The sequence below is a fragment of the Macaca thibetana genome, chromosome 15 (assembly GCF_024542745.1).
Source record: "Macaca thibetana thibetana isolate TM-01 chromosome 15, ASM2454274v1, whole genome shotgun sequence".
Lineage (NCBI taxonomy): Eukaryota > Metazoa > Chordata > Mammalia > Primates > Cercopithecidae > Macaca > Macaca thibetana.
Window position 1 is genome coordinate 43,600,708 of NC_065592.1, and position 19,368 is coordinate 43,620,075.

Consider the following 19,368-nt stretch of genomic DNA (forward strand, 5'->3'; position numbering starts at 1 on the left):
CAAGATAGACACAAGCCTTGCCCTTGGGGAAGGGAGTCAGCAGATAAGTCCCTGAAACGTCAGACAGCAGACAAGATTTACAGTGCTAATTGCTGGCAGGATAAGGCCAGGGCCTCCTCGTCTGGAGTGGCCTTGATCGAAACTGTTCAAGTCCTATTTGCCAGCACTGGAGCTGGCCCTTGGGTACTAACCTTCTTTTCTGCTTCTCTCCATAGAAAATGTCATCCGTGAGAATCAGTGGGGAGGTGTGGACATCCGCCGTGGAGGGATCCCGGTTCTGAGGAGTAACCTCATCTGCTTTGGCTATTCAGATGGCGTGGTTGTGGGAGACGAAGGCAAAGGCCTCATAGAAGGAAATACCATCTACGGTGAGGAGCTTGTTCCCAACCGGGCCAGGGAGGCAGGAAACCCAGTTTCCATCTCCAGTTTGTGGGTCCTGAGAAGGTCACTGCCTTTCCCCGTGCCTCAAAGACCTCATCTGAACAGGCATTCTCAGGCCACAGTCACCCAGGCCCTCTCAGAACAAAGAGCCTCTTATAAATCATGTTGTAGTCCAGATTGACCCCGGGGGTTAGCAAAGCAGAAGGCTTTATCCCCTTTTAAAATAGCAAAAGACAGGAGTTGTGTCATGTCTTAAGAACAGGACCATTTCAGCCCTGGCTCATGTACATCTAACTCCTCTCATCCTTTCTTTTTTTTTTTTTTTTTTTTTTTTTTTTTTTTGAGACGGAGTCTCACTCTGTCGCCTGGGCTGGAGTGCAGTGGCCGGATCTCAGCTCACTGCAAGCTCCGCCTCCCGGGTTTACGCCATTCTCCTGCCTCAGCCTCCCGAATAGCTGGGACTACAGGCGCCCGCCACCTCGCCCGGCTAGTTTTTTTTTGTATTTTTTTTAGTAGAGACGGGGTTTCACCGTGTTAGCCAGGATGGTCTCGATCTCCTGACCTCGTGATCCGCCCGCCTCGGCCTCCCAGAGTGCTGGGATTACAGGCTTGAGCCACCGCGCCCGGCCTCATCCTTTCTTTTGATCCAGAGAACTGAAAATATAATGGGAAAACAAGATAATCACAGGAAGAAAACTATTCTCACTCAGTGACTTTGGGCAGAGCCTTCATCTGTCTGGACTGTAGCTCTAATAATACAGTGATGATAATAAAGGTGACTCAGGCCCACCTCTCTGCTCGGCCCTTTCTATGCACAATCGCATTTAATCCTCATGATTGCCTTCTGAAGGAGGCACAGTTGTTAACCCCATTTGAAAGATGAGAAAACTGAGGGACAGAGAAAGGTTTGGTAACTTGCTCAGGGTCTCACAGCTGGCAAGTGGTAGGGCTGGGATTCCAACTGAGGCTGCCTCCTATGCAGGGAAGGATTGGTGCCCCCTTGGCACTGTCACTGTGGGTTCATGTGCTTCTGATGTGGACATGTGGCCCTGACAGTCCTCAGAGCGCTTTCACACTGTGTGGAACGAGCCAAGCTTGTGAGGTTCACCTGATCCTGACGACCTCTCTTGTGTGAAGGTGAAGTCTGCAGCTAGAGCTATCAAGTGGCTTGTCCGAGGTCATTAGCAAGTCAGGGACTCTCTCCCAGGCCAGTGGCTTTTGCTTCCCCTCTCAGGGAGACTCAGGTGCCGCTTTACCTGAGTTCAGTGTCGGTGACCAGCTCCTCTCACTGTTCCAGCTAACAAGGGCTGTGGTGTGTGGATGATGTCGTCCAGCCTCCCCCACGTCACCAGCAACCACGTCAGCTACAATGGCCTGTATGGAGTGGCAGTGTTTAGCCAGAAGGATGGCTCCAGCGAGTTACCTCGAGGCCATAGGGCTCAAGAGAACTTCAGCGAGGATGGGGACGCCATCCTCTGGGAGACAGAGCTGGAGAAGGAGGACGACCCACTGCGCCGGCCCATCACCATAGCTCTTGTTGAGTCTAACAGTATTAATCACAATGGAGGTGAGTGTACCCCCTCAGCCCCTGCTCAAGAACCTTTCATGGCTCCCCACTGTTTTTTTTTTTCTCCAATTTAAAACTCTTAATTTAATTTTAATTTAAAACTTTTAATTTAATGTTAATTTAAAAGTAAACTTTAATGTCAAAAATGCAAACTTGGGGAGGGCAGAAAGATCACACACAAGGTCGCCACTTCACACTTGGAGGGTTGCACAGCGGCCAGGGAGAGGCGCTCCTCACTTCCCAGACAGTGGGGTGGCTGAGCAGAGGCGCTCCTCACTTCCCAGACAGTGGGGTGGCTGAGCAGAGGTGCTCCTCACTTCCCAGACAGTGTGGGGGCCAGGCAGAGGCGCTCCTCACTTCCCAGACAGTGTGGGGGCCAGGCAGAGGCGCTCCTCACTTCCCAGACAGTGTGTGGGGGCCAGGCAGAGGCGCTCCTCACTTCCCAGACAGTGTGGGGGCCAGGCAGAGGCGCTCCTCACTTCCCAGACAGTGGGGTGGCTGAGCAGAGGCGCTCCTCACTTCCCAGACAGTGGGGTGGCCAGGCAGAGGCGCTCCTCACTTCCCAGACAGTGTGGGGGCCAGGCAGAGGTGCTTCTCACTTCCCGGACAGTGGGGTGGCTGAGCAGAGGCGCTCCTCACTTCCCGGACAGTGGGGTGGCTGAGCAGAGGCGCTCCTCACTTCCCGGACAGTGGGGTGGCTGAGCAGAGGCGCTCCTCACTTCCCGGACAGTGGGGTGGCTGAGCAGAGGCGCTCCTCACTTCCCGGACAGTGGGGTGGCTGAGCAGAGGCGCTCCTCACTTCCCGGACAGTGGGGTGGCTGAGCAGAGGCGCTCCTCACTTCCCGGACAGTGGGGTGGCTGAGCAGAGGCGCTCCTCACTTCCCGGACAGTGGGGTGGCTGAGCAGAGGCGCTCCTCACTTCCCGGACAGTGGGGTGGCTGAGCAGAGGCGCTCCTCACTTCCCGGACAGTGGGGTGGCTGAGCAGAGGCGCTCCTCACTTCCCGGACAGTGGGGTGGCTGAGCAGAGGCGCTCCTCACTTCCCGGACAGTGGGGTGGCTGAGCAGAGGCGCTCCTCACTTCCCGGACAGTGGGGTGGCTGAGCAGAGGCGCTCCTTAATTTTTAGACGGTGCAGCCACCAGGCAGGGCCTTCTGCAGACTGATCCCAACTTGCCCTCAGGCCTCATCAGCCACTTCCAGCCTGATCCCCAATCCCCCTGCATTTATTCACTAAACTTGAATCCATTCTTTCCTGCCTCCTAACCTGCTGACCTCACTCATGCCGTTTCTCCCATCCACATGTCCCAAACTAACGTGAACTTCAAAACCTGCTGTGAATGGATCCCTTCATTCCTTCCTCCTTTGAACCAGGCCCTCCCCAGCCCCACTGGCATTTGTTATGGGGCCTCATGGCTGTATTTATTTCTGTGGCTGTTCCATCAACACTGATAGGCCATGAACTTGAGACAAAGAACTGAAGTCCACCCAGCTCAGTGCCCCTGTCCCTGCAGTACCAAATCCCACCTCTGGCACATACACTTTTAATCAATGCTAGGATACATTTCTCACAATTTAACACCTCTCCTGAGATGCATATCATGGTTGAATTGGCAATGAGTTTTCTTTCCTAGGCAGAAAATAAAAATGTTTTAAATCTATGTTATCCTAAACCTGATGAAAAATGGAGGCCAGGTGCCAGGGATCACGACGCCTGTAATCCCAGGACTTTGGGAGGCCAAGACATGGGGATTGCTTGAGGCCAGGTGTTGAAGACCCGCCTGGGCAACATAACAAGACCTGGTTTCTTAAAAAAAAAAAAAAAGAAGAAGAAGAAAAAGAAAAATTAGCTGGATCTGGTGGCATGTGCCTGTGGTCCCAGCTACTCAGGAGGCAGGAGGATCACTTGAGCCCAGGAGCTCAAGGCTGCAGTGAGGTATGACTGCACCACTGCACTTTAGCCTGGCAACAGGAGTGAGATCCTGTCTTTAAAGAAAAAAAAAAAGGTGTTAGAAGATGTTTGATATTTCTTGAATTAAAAAAAATTACTGTGTAGTTCATCTAACTCCAGGGCTCCCAAAGCTAGCTGATTATCAAAATCACTGTGGGGTGGGGGTTGGAGGGTAGGATGGATGGGTAGGTCGGGAAATGGAGGAAGGCTTATTAAGAACAGATTCCTGGGCCACGTGCAGAGCTCACACCTGTAACCCTAACACTTTGAGAGGCCAAGGCAAGAGGATCGCTTGAGTTCAGGAGTTCAAGACCAGCCTAGGCAACACAGAGATCCCCATCTCTACTGAGATAAAAAATTTTTTCAAATTAGCTGGGCGTGGTGGTACATACCTGTAGTTCCAGCTACTAGGGAGGCTGAGGTGGGAGGATGCTTGAGCTCAGGACTCAGAGTTTGAAGTTGCAGTGAGCTATGATGGTGCCACTGCACTACTGCCTGGGCAATAAAGCAAGACCCTGTCACAAAAATAACAAAACAAAACAAGATTCCTGGGCCTGGTAAGCACTTGCCTGTGGTAGTGGTAGAGGACAGGGAGATGGATAACCAGCAGCCCTAACCCAATTATTCGGAAAATGAGTTCTGTCCCCTCCCAGGTCAGTTTCCTCCATGTGGCCATGCTGTCTGTCTGGTACAACAGGCAAAGCCGGCTACATTCACAAATACTTATTTTTGTTGTTCTCAACCAAGCCAGGAGAAGCAACAGGCTGGTGCCACGAAGAGATTTGAGCTTGCAGGCTCGTGGCTCCACACTGCTGCAGGGCCCCAGTCATCGTCCTGCACACGACCTCCCCCAGCACTGCCCCAATAGGGGCTAGGGCAGTGGTGGGCAGAGAGACCTACTGCAGAGCCCTCCCCTCCTCACCCCCAGATCTGGCTGCCCTACTGTCTTTTCCTGGCAAGCCATGGGGCTCTAATCCTGCTGACTTGGGGCTTTTCTCTTTTTTTTTTTTTTTTTTTTGAGACGGAGTCTCGCTCTGTCGCCCAGGCTGGAGTGCAGTGGCGCAATCTCGGCTCACTGCAAGCTCCGCCTCCCGGGTTCACGCCATTCTCCTGCCTCAGCCTCCCGAGTAGCTGGGACTACAGGCGCCCACAACCGCGCCCGGCTAATTTTTTGTATTTTTAGTAGACACGTGGTTTCACCGTGGTCTCGATCTCCTGACCTTGTGATCCGCCCGCCTCGGCCTCCCAAAGTGCTGGGATTACAGGCGTGAGCCACCGCGCCCGGCCTGGGGCTTTTCTCTTAATGTACCTAGTGTCTCTGAGTACACACAACCCCAAGCATCAGTTTCCCTTTCCCAAATTTCTAACACATTTTTGACACATATTTCTTCGCTTAGTAAGTTTTCTACTCCAAAATTACAGAATTTTCATTAAGAAGAAAATTTCCCCAAACAGTAGGGAGGCAGATTCCAGCTTAGTGTAGGAAGGAGAGCAAAGCAAAACCTTCTAACGAGTAGATCTGCCTGTCCAGAGGGGGAGTGGGCACCCCGTCAGGGAGGTGGAAGTGGCAGTAGGATGGCGGTGGTGCTGGAGGCATTCAAGCACATGGTGGGAGCTCAGGCCAGAGAAGCCTTCTCACATCATGTTTCCCTGGCTACACTGAATAAGGACTTCATGCAGAAGAACCAGAGTTTTGTTGATGCACCTGGATTTCCTCCTGTTTCATCAGCTTGGAAGATGCAAACTCAAGGGGTGGTTCTGAGTGTTGCTACCTCTTCTTCTCCATTCTGTTCTCCTGGAGTGCACAATTCAGGGAAGGCTTTTCCTGACTGCTGGTGTCAGGGCTGACCCTGGGACCCCCCCTGTGCTTTCCAACCCCTCCACCCATAGCCTCAGGACTCTATGTCCAGAGCAGCGAGGCACTGCATGTCATCACCAATGTGATCCACGCGAATGGGGACAGAGGCATTACTGTGGCCCAGAGCAGCCAACCCACCCGAGTGGCCAACAACAGCATCTCCTGCAACCGGCAAAGTGGGGTCAAGGTTGAGGCCCAGTGCAAAGTGGAGCTCCGGGGCAATGGTATCTATGACAACAGAGGCCATGGCATTATCACCAAGGGCGACAGCACCATCGTCATTGAAAACGATATCATTGGCAATCGGGGCAGCGGGCTGCAGCTGCTGCCTAGGTCCGACACTAAAGTGAGTATGTGTGCGTGTGTGTGACATGTGGTGCCCACACAGGGCACAACCCTGGGACAGTCCTCGTGGCCTCTGCTGAGAACAGAACCGTAATCACTCAGCACTACAAGGGACAGTATCCCTCCTGCCAGGACTCAGCCTGGGAAATGTGGGTGGGACTTCCCACAGGAGGGGACAGAGAAACCGAGTCCTGAAGGATGAACAAGGGCTCACCAGCAGGAAGCCAGGGATGGGGTGTCACCTTGTCATGGCGTTGGGAGCCTCCTGAGGTATCTTCATGGTCTCCAGGTCAAGGTCAGACTATTTCAGCTCTCTTTCCTTAACAGAATCTTGCACAGTGCCTGGTGTACAGTAGATGCTTAATGAGGAGAGAGATCCTGCCTTGGGGACTTTGCACACACTCTTCCCTATATACCCCACATATCCCCTGCCCCCCTTGCACTACAGTCCTGCAGCTTAGCTGTGTCTGTTCAGGAAGAGTACCTAAGCCCCCACCTACCACCCGAGGCTGTTTGAGGTACCCCTTGTCTGGTGCTTTTGCCCACCCCTACCTCACATATCACTCTCCACCGTGCTCGGTCCTCACAGCACTCTCCACCGTGCTCAGTCCTCACAGCACTCTCCGCCGTGCTCGGTCCTCACAGCACTCTCCGCCGTGCTGGGTCCTCACAGCACTCTCCGCCGTGCTCGGTCCTCACAGCACTCTCCGCCGTGCTCGGTCCTCACAGCACTCTCTGCCGTGCTGGGTCCTCACAGCACTCTCCGCCGTGCTGGGTCCTCACAGCACTCTCCACCGTGCTCGGTCCTCACAGAGCGCTCTCCACAGTGCTTGGTATCTCTTCCTTTACCTATTTGTCTCCCCGCCAGACTGAGCTCTGAGCACCTTTCTATGCAGAGCCCTGTTTCATTGTGGAGCCAAACAGACCTTGTCCCTGCCCTTGTGGAATTATGATCCCAAAGGCTCTATTTTTATTTTTAGTTTAACAGTTTTGGGGGTACAGGTGGTTTTTGGTTATATGGGTAAGTTCTTTAGTAGTGAATTCTGAGATTTTGGTGCCCCTGTCACTCAAGCAGTGTACACTGTACCCCATATATAGTCTTTTATCCCTCACCCTGCTCCCACCCTTCCCCCCGAGTCACCAAAGTCCATTATATCTTTCTTATGCCTTTTCATCCTCATAGTGTAGCTCCCACTTATAAGTAGTAAGCAAGTAAGGACATAGGATATTTGGTTTTCCATTCCTGAGTTACTTCTCTTAGAATAAAGGCCTCCAAGTCCATCCAAGTTGCTGCAAAGGTCGTTATTTCATTCTGTTTTATGGCTGAGTAGTATTCTGTGGTGTGTGTGTATATATATATACACATATATATACCACATTTCTTTTTTTTGTTTTTGTAGATGGAGTTTCACTCTTCTTGCCCAGGCTGGAGTGCAATGGCATGACCTCGGCTCACTGCAACCTCCACCTCCTGGGTTCAAGCCATTCTCCTGCCTCAGCCTCCCAAGTAGCTGGGATTACAGTCATGTGCCGCCATGCCCAGCTAATTTTGTATTTTTAGTAGAGACAGGGTTTCACCATGTTGGTCAAGCTGGTCTCAAACTCCTGACCTCAGGTGATCCACCTGCCTTGGCCTCCCAAAGTGCTGGGATTACAGGCACGAGCTGCTGTACCCAGCCTGTACATTTCTTTATCTACTCTTTGGCTGATGGGCAGTTAGGTTGAATGCATATTTTTACAATTGTAAATTGTCCTGCTATCAACGTGCGTGTGCATATGACTTTTTCATATAATGACTTTTTTTTTCCTTTAGGTAGACATCCAGTAGTGGGATTGCTGGGTTGCCTAAAGCCTTTTTACAGTTCTGCAGCTTCATAGGTTAGTGACTTTAGGCAGGGAGTGAAGAATTCTGGGGCTTTGCCTCTGAGCACCGCGGGAGCAGAGGAAGGGAGAGAGGGACACACTTTTGTCTCAGCTGGGTTGTCAGTGGCCCTGACTTCTGACACTAGGTCCCCTCTCTGCAGGCCTTTGCATATTGTTTCTCCTTCTGCAGCAGCTCTCCCTGTTCTGCATCTCATAAATGCCTACAACTTACCTATCACCTCTTCCAGGAAGCCTTCCCTGGCTCCCCCAGACTGTTCTTGGTGCCCTTCTTTGAGCTCATAGGCTCTTCATTGACCTGCCTAGCATGTTCCTGTCCCTCGGTTTTAGAACTGATCATTCACTTGCCTGCTCAGTCTATGAGTCCCTGAGGTGTGACAATCTTTGGCTGCCTCTCCCAGGTAATAAAGAACCGGATCCACTCATTCCGGGCCTATGGCATTGCAGTGCGGGGCCGTGCCAAGGCCCTGGTGCAGGAAAACATCATCTTCCAGGGCAAAACAAATAAGACCATCTTTCAGCAGATCTCAAACAACCGAGAATGTGTCATGCAAAACAACAAGTTCCTGGTCTTCAAGAAAAAGTGAGTGCCTGGGGTTGCCTGAACCAGTCCTCTAGAGCCACAGTAAGCTCCCCGAAGAAGCCAGGCCCACACCCGGGGATTATGGTTGCCCGGGCTCCCTGCAACACTGCCAGCTGTCGACTCCAGTCAGAAAAAAGCCTGTGCCTGGCTCTGTGTCAGGCCGGGGCTGAGGATTCGCCGGGAGGGAATAAGCTTTTTAAGAGTCAGGGGTACGTGGTTTCAAATCTCAGCTCTGCAGGTTACTGGCTGTGTGACCTTGGGCAACTTACTTCACATCTCTGAACCTTAGTAAAATCCATTTAATAAGATCACGCGACCTGTCTGAATCTCTGAGGGGTTGTAAAAATGTTAGTTGCTGCTGCTGCTGTCCTTTAGTCGCTCTGCCTCAGTGTATCACAATTGCTGCCACCCATCTTCCCCAGACCTCTCTGTCCTTTCATGTTCCCCATTTCAGCGACATCACCATCCAGTGTTCTCACAACAAAACTTCTGCTCCCTTTTTCTCCCTAATCTGAAGATGTCCAGTCACTCACCAGGTCTTGTTGATTCTGCTTCTAAAATGTTCCCTTTTCCGGCACCACCTCTTCCCCAACTGCTGCCACCCTACTTCAGGTCTCAGCACCGCTTACCCTAACCTGTACCGCCTATATTACTGCAGTGCACAGCTGTTCCAGCTGCCTCTGCACGGGCTGTGTTCTGATTGGTCCGTGCTTTTGCTTTCCCATTCTGGTTGTAAAATCACACTGATATTTGCTGTAGTTGGTATCACTCCTGCACTGCCAATGTCACCTATCCCCCCGCAGCAGCCTCCTGCCAGTCTCCCTGCCCATGACTACCCCCTGCTGCACTCTGGAAGTTGTCCCATGTATCCCGCCAGTTTAATCTTTCTAAGTGAGAGCTCCGGTCACATCGCATCCATGGTTAAAAACCTCTCATGGATCTTCATGTTCTGTAGTAATGATCTCCATACTTTTTGTATTACACACACACTCAGGAAAAAATATTCTTTGAAGAAACCCCCTGATGTAGGTATACCTATTTATTTATTTATTTATTTATTTATTTATTTATTTATTTGGAGACCAAGTCTCGCTGTGTTGCCCAGGCTGTAGTGCAGTGGTGCAATCTCGGCTGACTGCAACCTCTTCCTCCCAGGTTCAAGCAATCCTCCTGCCTCAGCCTCCTGAGCAGCTGGGATTACAGGTGCCCACCATGACTCCTGGCTGATTTTTGTGTTTTTAGTAGAGATGGGGTTTCACCATGTTGGTCAAGCTGGTCTCGAACTCCTGACCTCAGGTAATCCACCTGCCTTGGCCTCCCAAAGTACTGAGATTACAGGTGTGAGCCACCGTGCCTCACTGGTATACCTATTTATAACTTCTATGTGTTTATTCTAGCAGTATATTATTTACATTATAAACTATCTCCAAAATATAAAATGTTAAAGTATAAAGTTAAAAAAAATCAAAATTCTAGTATTTTCTTCCCACATCCCAGCAGATTATATTGTGGACTCCCTGGGATCCACCTCCTCCTCCCCTTTGGAGACCCCAGGGTACAGGGTACAGCCCGGACTTTGCCAGAGGCAGCGCTGGTATTGTGCACTGTGTACCCTGAGGTCCTAATTGTCTTTTCCAGCCTCTCATTTCATCTCCTTTTCAGTACTGATCCCCTGCTGCCAAACTCAAATATACACAGTCCTCCCAACATGCTTAGGCCTTTTTACTCACATGCTAGTAACCAACCTCTGATTCCGTCCACAACTTTCTAATCCTTTCACTGTAACATCATTATCATAAAAATACATATAAGACAACGTGTTGCCTTAAGCAAATGGAGATTTAGCGTGTAAAGTTGGTTCCTTGTAACTCAAGCATTAGAAAACTGTGACCACAGCTTCACTATCATTTTATTTTTCCCGGCCCTCCATACTCTCTACAAGAGTTTGGGTGACTGGAAACCCACTAAATTCTATCCTCCGTAGATTTACATTTTCCCAGATGTCATATAAAAGAAATCGTGGCCGGGTGCAGTGGCTCACGCCTGTAATCCCAGCACTTTGGGAGGCCGAGGCGGGTGGATCACCTGAGGTCGGTTATTTCGAGACCAGCCTGGCCAACATGGTGAAACCCCGTCTCTACTAAAAATACAAAAATTAGCTGGGTGTGACGGCACGCAACGGTGGTCCCAGCTACTTGGGAGGCTGAGCCAAGAGGATCACTTGAACCTGGGAGGAAGAGGTTGCAATGAGCCCAGATCACACCACTACACTCCAGCCTGGGTAACAGAGCGAGACTCCGTCTCAAAAAAAAAAAAATAAATAAAACCCAGAAATCCTGCAGTATGTAGTCTTTTGAGTCTGGCTTCTTTCACTTAGCCTAACATGCTGGAGATTCATTCATGGTGTTGCATGTAAGGCATTCATTCCTTTCGATTGCTGAGTAGTCTTCCCCTGTATGGGTGTACTGCACAGTTTATTCACTCATCAGCTGAAGGGTATTTAGGTAGTTTCCAGTTTTTGGTGATTATGAATAAAGCTTCTATAAACATTTGTGGTCATACAGCTGAAAAGAAATGAAAGAGGAAAAGTTGGGCACTGTTGCACACACTTGTAATCCCAGCTACTTGGGAGGCTGAGGCAGGAGGATCACTTGAGCCCAGAAGTTTAAGACCAGCTTGGGCAACATAATGAGACCCTGTCTCACAACACCCACCCTATGATCTTATCCAGATTCTTATTTAAAGAGGGGAAATCGGCTGGGTACAGTGGCTCAAGCCTATAATCCCAGCACTTTGGGAGGCTGAGGTGGGAGGATCACTTGAGCCCAGGAGGTTGAGGCTACAGTGAGCCATGATTGTGCCACTGCACCCCGGCCTGGGCAACAGAGTGAGACTGTGTCTCAAAAAAAAGTGGGAAAATTTAGGCCTGTAGGGGGACCTTGTCCAAGGCTACATGCAGAGTTGAAGGCAGAGCTGGACGTGGAATGCAGGGCTTTTGCCCCTTAGTTTCTTATCCTCCCACCTCTTTGGGCTAACACTAAACTGGAAGATAAAACCTACATCCAGATTTAAACACCTGGATCCACCAATCTGGAACCAAAGTTAAGATTGTGCAGGGCATTCAGCCAGCACTGCAGACCCCTCAGAAGTTCACTGACTTTTGTTTTGCACCTCCAGGTCTGATACGTGGCGCCTGGTGAACCCGCCAGCACGGCCCCACCTCGAAACCTCTCTGAGACGCCCCTCGGCAGCCCACAATGGGCAGAAGGTGACAGCCATGGCAACAAGGATCACGGCCCGGGTGGAAGGTGGTTACCACAGCAACCGCAGTGTCTTCTGCACCATCCTGTGAGGACCCAGACCTGCTTCAGGGCCAAGCCTGGATGGGTGCTCAGAGGAGCTGAGGTGGAAATAGTGCCTGAGAAGACTCCGCCCCTCCCCTCCCCCCCCACCAACAAATGGGTCCCAGGCCTTCAAAACACAGTACCTCCAGAACACTTCAGCTCCACAGCCCGTAACAAGAAGGAAGTGGGAAATGGTTTTCAAGAAGGGATAGAAGTTGGTGGGTTTCCAGTCACTCAACGTCTGTAAAGATTGTGAAGAGCTGGGGAAGCTCAAATGCTGAAGCTTTTGGTCAGGATTTTCTTTGAGTTCTAAGGAACCGTGTTTTACACACACCAAACCCAGACTCTTCTCAGGAAAGAACAGATTTACTTCTGATGGTGGGAAGTGATTCTAGTGAGGTGGAGAGAGACAACTGCCCCAGAATTTTCCCCTTTGCTGGACCTGTCTCCCTCTCAATCTCTCCAACGACCCTACCACACCCTCCCAGTTGTCTCTGGAGGCTGGAGAAGTTGAGTTTGGTTGACTTGAGGACTTGGACATGGACCTGGGAGGGAGGGAGGACGTGGGAGCAACAGGAGGCCGCACGGAAATGCTGCCCAGGGATGAGAGAGGGACACACTGAAACAGGTGGGGCTCCAGCGTGCAGGCAGGTGCTCGGCTGGGTGGACAGGGATGCACAAGGCTCTACTCCATCCCCAAAGGCTCCCAAATGCAGGAGGTTTCAAACCCCACGTCAGCGCGCCCACACCAGCCACCCTTCTTGGCACCAGGCTGTCCAGATGGGGGAACCTGGGCCTCTCGTTTGCATCTGTGTTCTCATGGATGAGCGCTGGCCTTTACTGACCCTCCCGAGCCTCCCGACTCTGTGCCTTGGCTCATGCTTTTTCCTCCTCCTGGCATGCCCTTCTCCCCCATCTCTGTGTCCTCCTTTCCTCAAGGTTTAGCCAACACACTGCCACCTCCACATAGCTCTCCTCGCCCTCTTTCCCCCTCTGGGCCTCAGTAGCCTTCTCTGCTCCCTCTCAGGGTACTGAGCACTTTCTGCCTTGTCCTTGAGCTATCTGGGTCCATAGCCTGACCCCCCACTCACCTGTGTGCTCCCTTAGGTAGGGCCACATCTGACTCCGTGTCCCCAGATCTCAGCTCTGGGGCTGGGGTGGGATGAGTGGCCTGAGTGAGGAGAGGAAGGCCAGCTCCCAGAGGACTTTACTGAACCGTACTGTGAATATGTCCAAGTCCCAAAGCCAGGCGAGCTCAGACCCCACTGCTTGAGGAAGGGGGCTGGATGCAGGGCCAGCTCAGCCTGAACAATCCCCTCCCACTCGGCCTTTCCTGTGGGGCCTTCACCAGCCTGCTGGGGTCACTGTCGTGCACGTGGCTGCATGGCTGGTTCTATTGGCCCTAGGTGCTGCTCTGTTGGGTGGGATGGGAGAGGGGAGAGGGAGCCAGGAGCACTGGGTTCTCCCTGAGAACACTGGCACAAGAGTGCTGGCCTCTTCTATCCCTGGCGCTTCCTTTGCACTTGTTTGGTGGCCCCAATGTGAGTCGCTGTAGAAAATGCTGCCTTTACTATTTTCTAAGAAATGACTTTTCTGTGAACCAACAGTAACAAAAACCTCAGTAACCAAAATAAAGTTCTATATTTTAAAAGAGGCACTTTGGGAAGCCTTTCCTTGGTCTGGGCATACCCTGGGGCTCCCAGCCGGCCAGGCCCAGCACCGTTTCCTCTGGAGGAGACAGGAGAGGCCTGGGGCTATGTTGTTGGGTCCGCTGGTTCCTGTGACAGCTCCTGATAGAGAGCTGGGGGGCTCGATCGGGCTATAATTCCACTCCTGCCTGCTTGCCCAGTGGGCTCTGTGAAGACAACAGAAACAGGCTGTCCCCGTGGATCACTGGACCGTCAGCTTAGGGACCTCAGACCCGGGAGCACACTTCTCCAACTTCACTTAGAATTTTTGCTATATCCATATGTCACCTGACAAGTTAGTACTTTTTCCTTTAAATCTACTTAATTTTTAGAACTTTTAAATATGCAGAAAAATTGAGCAGATCGATGGTTACGACAGAGTTCCCATACTACCCTTGCCACCCCCAGGTTTCCATGTTATTAACATCTTATGCTATCAGTGTACATTTGTAAAAATTCATAAACTAGTACTGGTACATTACTAACTAAAGTCCATGGTTTATTCAGATTTCTTTCTTTTTGAAATGGGATCTCACTCTGTTGCCCAGGCTGGAGTGCAGTGGCGTGATCATGGTTCACCGCAGCCTTGACCTCCCCAGGCTCACTCAGGTGATCCTCCCACCTCAGCCTCCTGAGTAGCTGGGACTACAGGCATGGGCCACCACACCTGGCTAATTTTTGTATTTTTTTGTAGAGATGGGGTTTTGCCATGTTGCCCAGCCCAGTCTCAAATTCCTGGGCTCAAGTGATCCGCCTGCCTTAATGCCCCAAAGTGCTGGGATTACAAGCATGAGCCACTGTGCCTGGCCTTAGATTTCTTTAGTTTGTTACCTAATGTCCTTTTTCCATTCCAGGATCCCATTCTACAACATGTCTTTTCTTCACACACTGAAAAGGCTTTTTATATAAATAAACGTTAAACTATTAAAATGAAAATATTCTCTTGTTTTGGTAGTTACTAATATTTGCTGCCCCTCAGGGAGAGTAACATGCCCTATCATGTTGCCATGTAACCTGATTTGCCCAGTGAATGTGGGCAGAAGTGGTTAATGGTCACTTCCAGGCAGAAGTTTAAGGGCCATCAGAACTTGCCCCGATCGCGTGTCCCTCTGCCGTTAGACCGCCACGTGTCAGACACGGCAGCCTGGGTCCCGGGCTGAAGCTAACCCAGAGCAGGGCCCCAGCTGCCTGCTGGCTGACAGACACGTGCAAATGAACTTCTGTTGAAACCAGACATTTGAGGGTCATTTGTCACTGCAACTTAGCCTAACCAGCAGAACACGAGTACTTGCTACATTCCTGAGCCACCTACAATCATCTTAAGTTCTGTCAATAATATATTAAACATTGACTTGGCGAGGTCATTGTCCCCATCTTGGAGGCTGGGAGTGCTGATGCTCCTGAGACCTGGTAGGGGCAAGTTCCCTATCAGATGTTAAGAGCTTGCAGGGGAGAGGTGTGGGGAGGGCTATCACCTGGGGCGTAGGTGGCAAGGAAGGGAACAGCTGGGACACAATTTCCCTCCAGGTCATTTGGAGGCAGAAGTGGGAAGAACAACACCCACCTTGGCTCTTGTGCATTTGGGGAAGAATCGGGGAGTGAGAGTGCTTTGCACAACAGGTCAGACCTGCCCAAGAAAACCCAGCCCATCTAACTGTTTACTTGAGCCAAAGTCTCTCTCCCTGGCTAAATTCTACCCCTCCTTCAGAAGCTCCCTAGTCACTACTTCTGTGGAACACCTTCCGCGGTCTCTGCAAGTATCAGTTCAGTGCTCCTTCTCCATGCTCCTGTGCCCACTCAGCCACACGCCACCTGCAGATGGCACAGAATCCTCTGTATTTTCAGTCTGTTGGTTTAGGGCAGGGATTTTGCCCATCTTGTTCACTGTTGATTCTCTATGCCCAGCACAAAGCTCACTAAGTGTTGGATGGATGGGTGGACAGACAAGCAGACAAATGAGGAAACAAACCCAACCTCATTCCTAGAATCTCTACCTCCTGGGGCCCCCAAAGGACATCTCTTCACTCTGTTCTGTGACAACTCTTCAGATATTTGCAGGCAGCACCCTCATCCCCCTGGGGTCTGCTGCCCTCCTGGGTTCCTCTCATATGTGCCAGTTTGCAGGGTGTCTCTTCACCACTCTGGTCATTTCTCGAGACTCATTCCAGTGGCCTGGGTAGGTCTTGGAAAGCCCAAAGCGGCAAAATGGAGGAGTCCTGTCCTGCGTCTTAGGAGGAATGGCCCAGCTCCATGGGCAGCACTCATGGATCTAAAGAGAATTCTCTAAGGTACTGTGTTTCCTTGGAATCATTTGCTTTCAGTCTACAGTAGCAGCTTATACTGTGTCCTCCCTGGACTTACCTGTTGGTCAGTCAGGCCCCAACATTGATGTCTGCTGATGGGAATGTACAAGCACAGCAAACACCAGTATGATTTCATCATCTAAGCCTCCTGGTTTTGGTGAGGCCACTGCCCTGGTGTCCAAAGGAGGTCCTAAGTACAGCACATGGTGGACATGGTATGGCAGACCAGGCAAGAGCCAGAGTTGGGCCTTGGAACAGCACATGAGCCTATACTGTCAACAGCACCCCTGGGCTCCCCTTCTTCAATCTCCCTTCCAACAACACAGAGAAAGCTCTCTCCAAATGCTTCCTCATGGTGGGCTCACTGGGGCATGCTGGGCTTATTCCTACCCTGATCAGCCTCCTGACACAGGCATGCTTGCCCCATTGGGACCTTCTCACTACCCTCCAGACCTCTGCAAGGTGCCCTTCATGGAGCTCCTGAGCCTATCAGCTGTGGTAGTGTGCTTTTAAAATGAAGTCAAAGCTAGCACGGCCTCCTGGTGCAGCCTGAGCTACCCATCGTGGAGCTGTCACCTCTACTCTGAGCCCAGTTGTTGCCTGAGTGCAGCTGAAGATCCCATCTGTCTGGCAGTCAGGATTGCATTTCACTTCCTGCTTTGGGCCCATCATTCATGTCATCTGCTATTCTCCACTAAAAGGCCAGAGCTCCTTGGGTAAAAGACTGATTCAAAGCTGGGCATGGTGGTACATGCCTATAGTCCTAGCTACTCAGGAGGCTGAGGCAGGAGGATGGCTTGAGCCCAGGAGTGCAGTGAGCTGACTGCACCACTGCTCTCCAGCCTGACTGACAGAGCAAGACCCCGTCTCTAAAAATCAAAACCAAAACAAAAGACTGACTCCAGGGCTGCAGCAGGGAAAGTACAAGGTAGGCCTGGAATATCTTATGTCAGAAAGGAAGCACCCTTAAAATGATGGGATCCAGGAGGTTTCCTGAAGGAACTCAAGATTGGCCAAATACGTACAATCCGGGCATCACAAGGAATCACAGTAACAGACTCGACTCCACACAGAACACAAGACTCTTGAGTCTATGCCGATAACCAAATGAACACAAAACTTCTAAGGGCGAGAAACAAGCTCCGCCTTATAAGAGCATGCCAATAATTAGAATAATTTACAAAATCACCATTTTGCAACCATCTTGGGAATGCATTCAGCAAGAATCATCCATTGAGGCTGAAACTAGTAGGTGAAAGTTTGATGAGGAACAGGATACTTAGTTTCAAAGTATCCCTCCACAAATTACTTATGAACTAAAAAGGAAAAACAGTAACTTCACAAAGGGGAAAACACCTTAACTAATACAAGTTAACAGCAGCAAGGAAAGCACAGCCCCACATCCTGGGCCCCTAATGTGATGCACTTGGGTGAAGCATCACTTCTGTGCTATCCTGCCAAAAATGGAAATCCTGATCCGATCACAGGGAAGCCCCAAATGTCAACTGACAGACAACCTACAGAATAACACCTCACTCTCCAAAATGTCAAAGCCAAGAAAATCCAATACAAATCTGAACTGTTTCAGATTGAGCAAGACCAAAGAGGCATGGTGATTGGTGAAATTTGAACATGAACTGTGGGCTAAGTCATAGTATTGTATTAGTGTCTTATTCCCTGCATCTGGTAGACCGTGGTTATGGAAGAGAAAGTCCTGATTCTCAGGATGTATACACTGAAAAGTACTTATGGGTAAAAGGGTAGGATGTTTTCCTCAAATAGTTCAAAGAGAAATCTCAAAATATCTAAAGCAAATAGTAAATGGGACAAAGTATTACTAGTTGGAGAATCTGGGTAAAGGATATACAAGAGTTCTTGCAAGTTTTCTGTGTAACTATACCAAAATACTTTCTGAAAAGAGAAGACACTTGAAAGAATGTTATGTAATTCACTATTTCCAGGTTAGGGTCTCCTGCAAATGTGGTAACTATGCCTTCTTGACCCCATCCCAATTAACAGTGTCCAACAGGTCAGGGCAGCAAGCAGAGACTTCCCTCCAAGGAACAGACTTCATTCTGTTAATCGAACCCTGCAAGTTAAGACTATCCCACAAATTACAAATCTTCAGGGCACCAGCATCTGGCTCACAGTCCCCCTTTCTTCAAGGAGGCCATCAGGAGACATTCTGGCAAATAGCTTGGTGAGATCAAGGTATCTTCTGGGAAGCTATTAGTAAACAAATGGGCTTCTACAGCCAGAAGAAACCCTAGTACAATTCCATTATTCTGCAAGTGTTTTCTACCTAATAACCCTGCCAAGGAAAGTCTGACTCATTCTGCAGACACTGACCACTTTTATGTCAGGTATTGTGCTAGGTAGAGCCCTCTTCTGAGCCTTTCCTAAGGATTCACAATGTCCTAATATACAGAAATTTGCTTTTTAGCCCTGGGAATGTGTCCCCGACATTTAGCAAGATACACCTGTTGACAAACATGACAAGTATTTGCCCGCCGAGTCTTTCCCTATCCATACCACCAGTCATTACCACCTGCTTCTCCACTAGGTCAGAGGTTGTTCAGAGGGTCCCAGTCACATGCTCTGTCCAGTCATTTCCAGAAATTCAGCCTCAAAGTGTCAAACCCATCTGAATTTTAAAATTAATCACAACCTGAGGATGTATTAGAAGTCCTTTTGTGAGATTATTTTTTCCAAGGAAGAGTCACATACTTGATTTTCACAACGGCTTAAAGAAAAACAAGAGGTAAGTAGATTCCCTGCCCACACCTCTGCTGGAGGAAGACAAAGTATGCTCCAAGTGCCTCCTACCCAGGGCCAGAGGCAGTTGGGGACAAAGCAGAGGAGCACAGCTCCGAGGGCATCCCAGAGCACAAAGAAAAAAAGGTGCACCTGCCCCAAAACTCAGCCAAGACTCCTTTCCACCGTGACTCCCAAATGGAGGGCCCCAGGTGCTGTGTAAACTTCTCCTCTCAGAGGAGCTGAGCTCTGTCTCCCTTCCTTCACTGACCCGGCCTCCCAGGCGCTGAGTATCACAGATCTCAACTGCTCCCACTTGAAGCAGGACCCTGGAGATCTGAGACTGGGCTCAGGCCACGTACCTAAGCCTTCCTGTGTCACACTCCGGTCCTTATAGCACCCCTCTGGACACAGCTTCTCCATCTCCTCAGTGGCACATACAATTGGTTGGCAGTTATAACCCATTCATGTCCTTCCAGAATGCCTCCTGTAACTAGAGGCTGGCAAGCTGAAACCCATTTCAAAGACTCCCTTGCTGCTAGGATTCTACATGCAAATCAGGCTCCTACATATGCACACCAGAAGGAAGCAAGGTGGAGGCCAGCTGCTTGACTGTCTCTGGTGACAAGGTGGTAGAAATACAGGACCTTTGAAAGTATAGGTAGGCTGGGTGCGGTGGCTCAGGCCCGTAATCGCAGCATGTTGGGAGGCCAAGG

At 50.4% G+C, this 19,368-nt stretch overlaps 1 protein-coding gene across 4 annotated transcripts in view; it reads left to right on the forward strand.

Annotated features, from left to right (window-relative positions):
• The window catches only part of FBXO10 (F-box protein 10), a 68,905-nt gene extending 55,347 nt beyond the window's left edge, over window positions 1-13,558 (forward strand). For 3 of the 4 annotated variants that reach the window (XM_050762084.1, XM_050762083.1, XM_050762082.1), the window contains exons 7-11: window positions 216-368; window positions 1,679-1,948; window positions 5,787-6,100; window positions 8,382-8,563; window positions 11,741-13,558. In XM_050762084.1, coding sequence (XP_050618041.1) covers window positions 216-368; window positions 1,679-1,948; window positions 5,787-6,100; window positions 8,382-8,563; window positions 11,741-11,915 — 1,094 coding nt within the window. In that variant the 3' untranslated portion in view covers window positions 11,916-13,558. Of the gene's footprint in view, window positions 1-215; window positions 369-1,678; window positions 1,949-5,786; window positions 6,101-8,381; window positions 8,564-11,740 lie in introns of those variants that run through there. The other variant, XM_050762086.1, reaches the window with a different exon arrangement.
• Window positions 13,559-19,368: the final 5,810 nt, after the last annotated feature.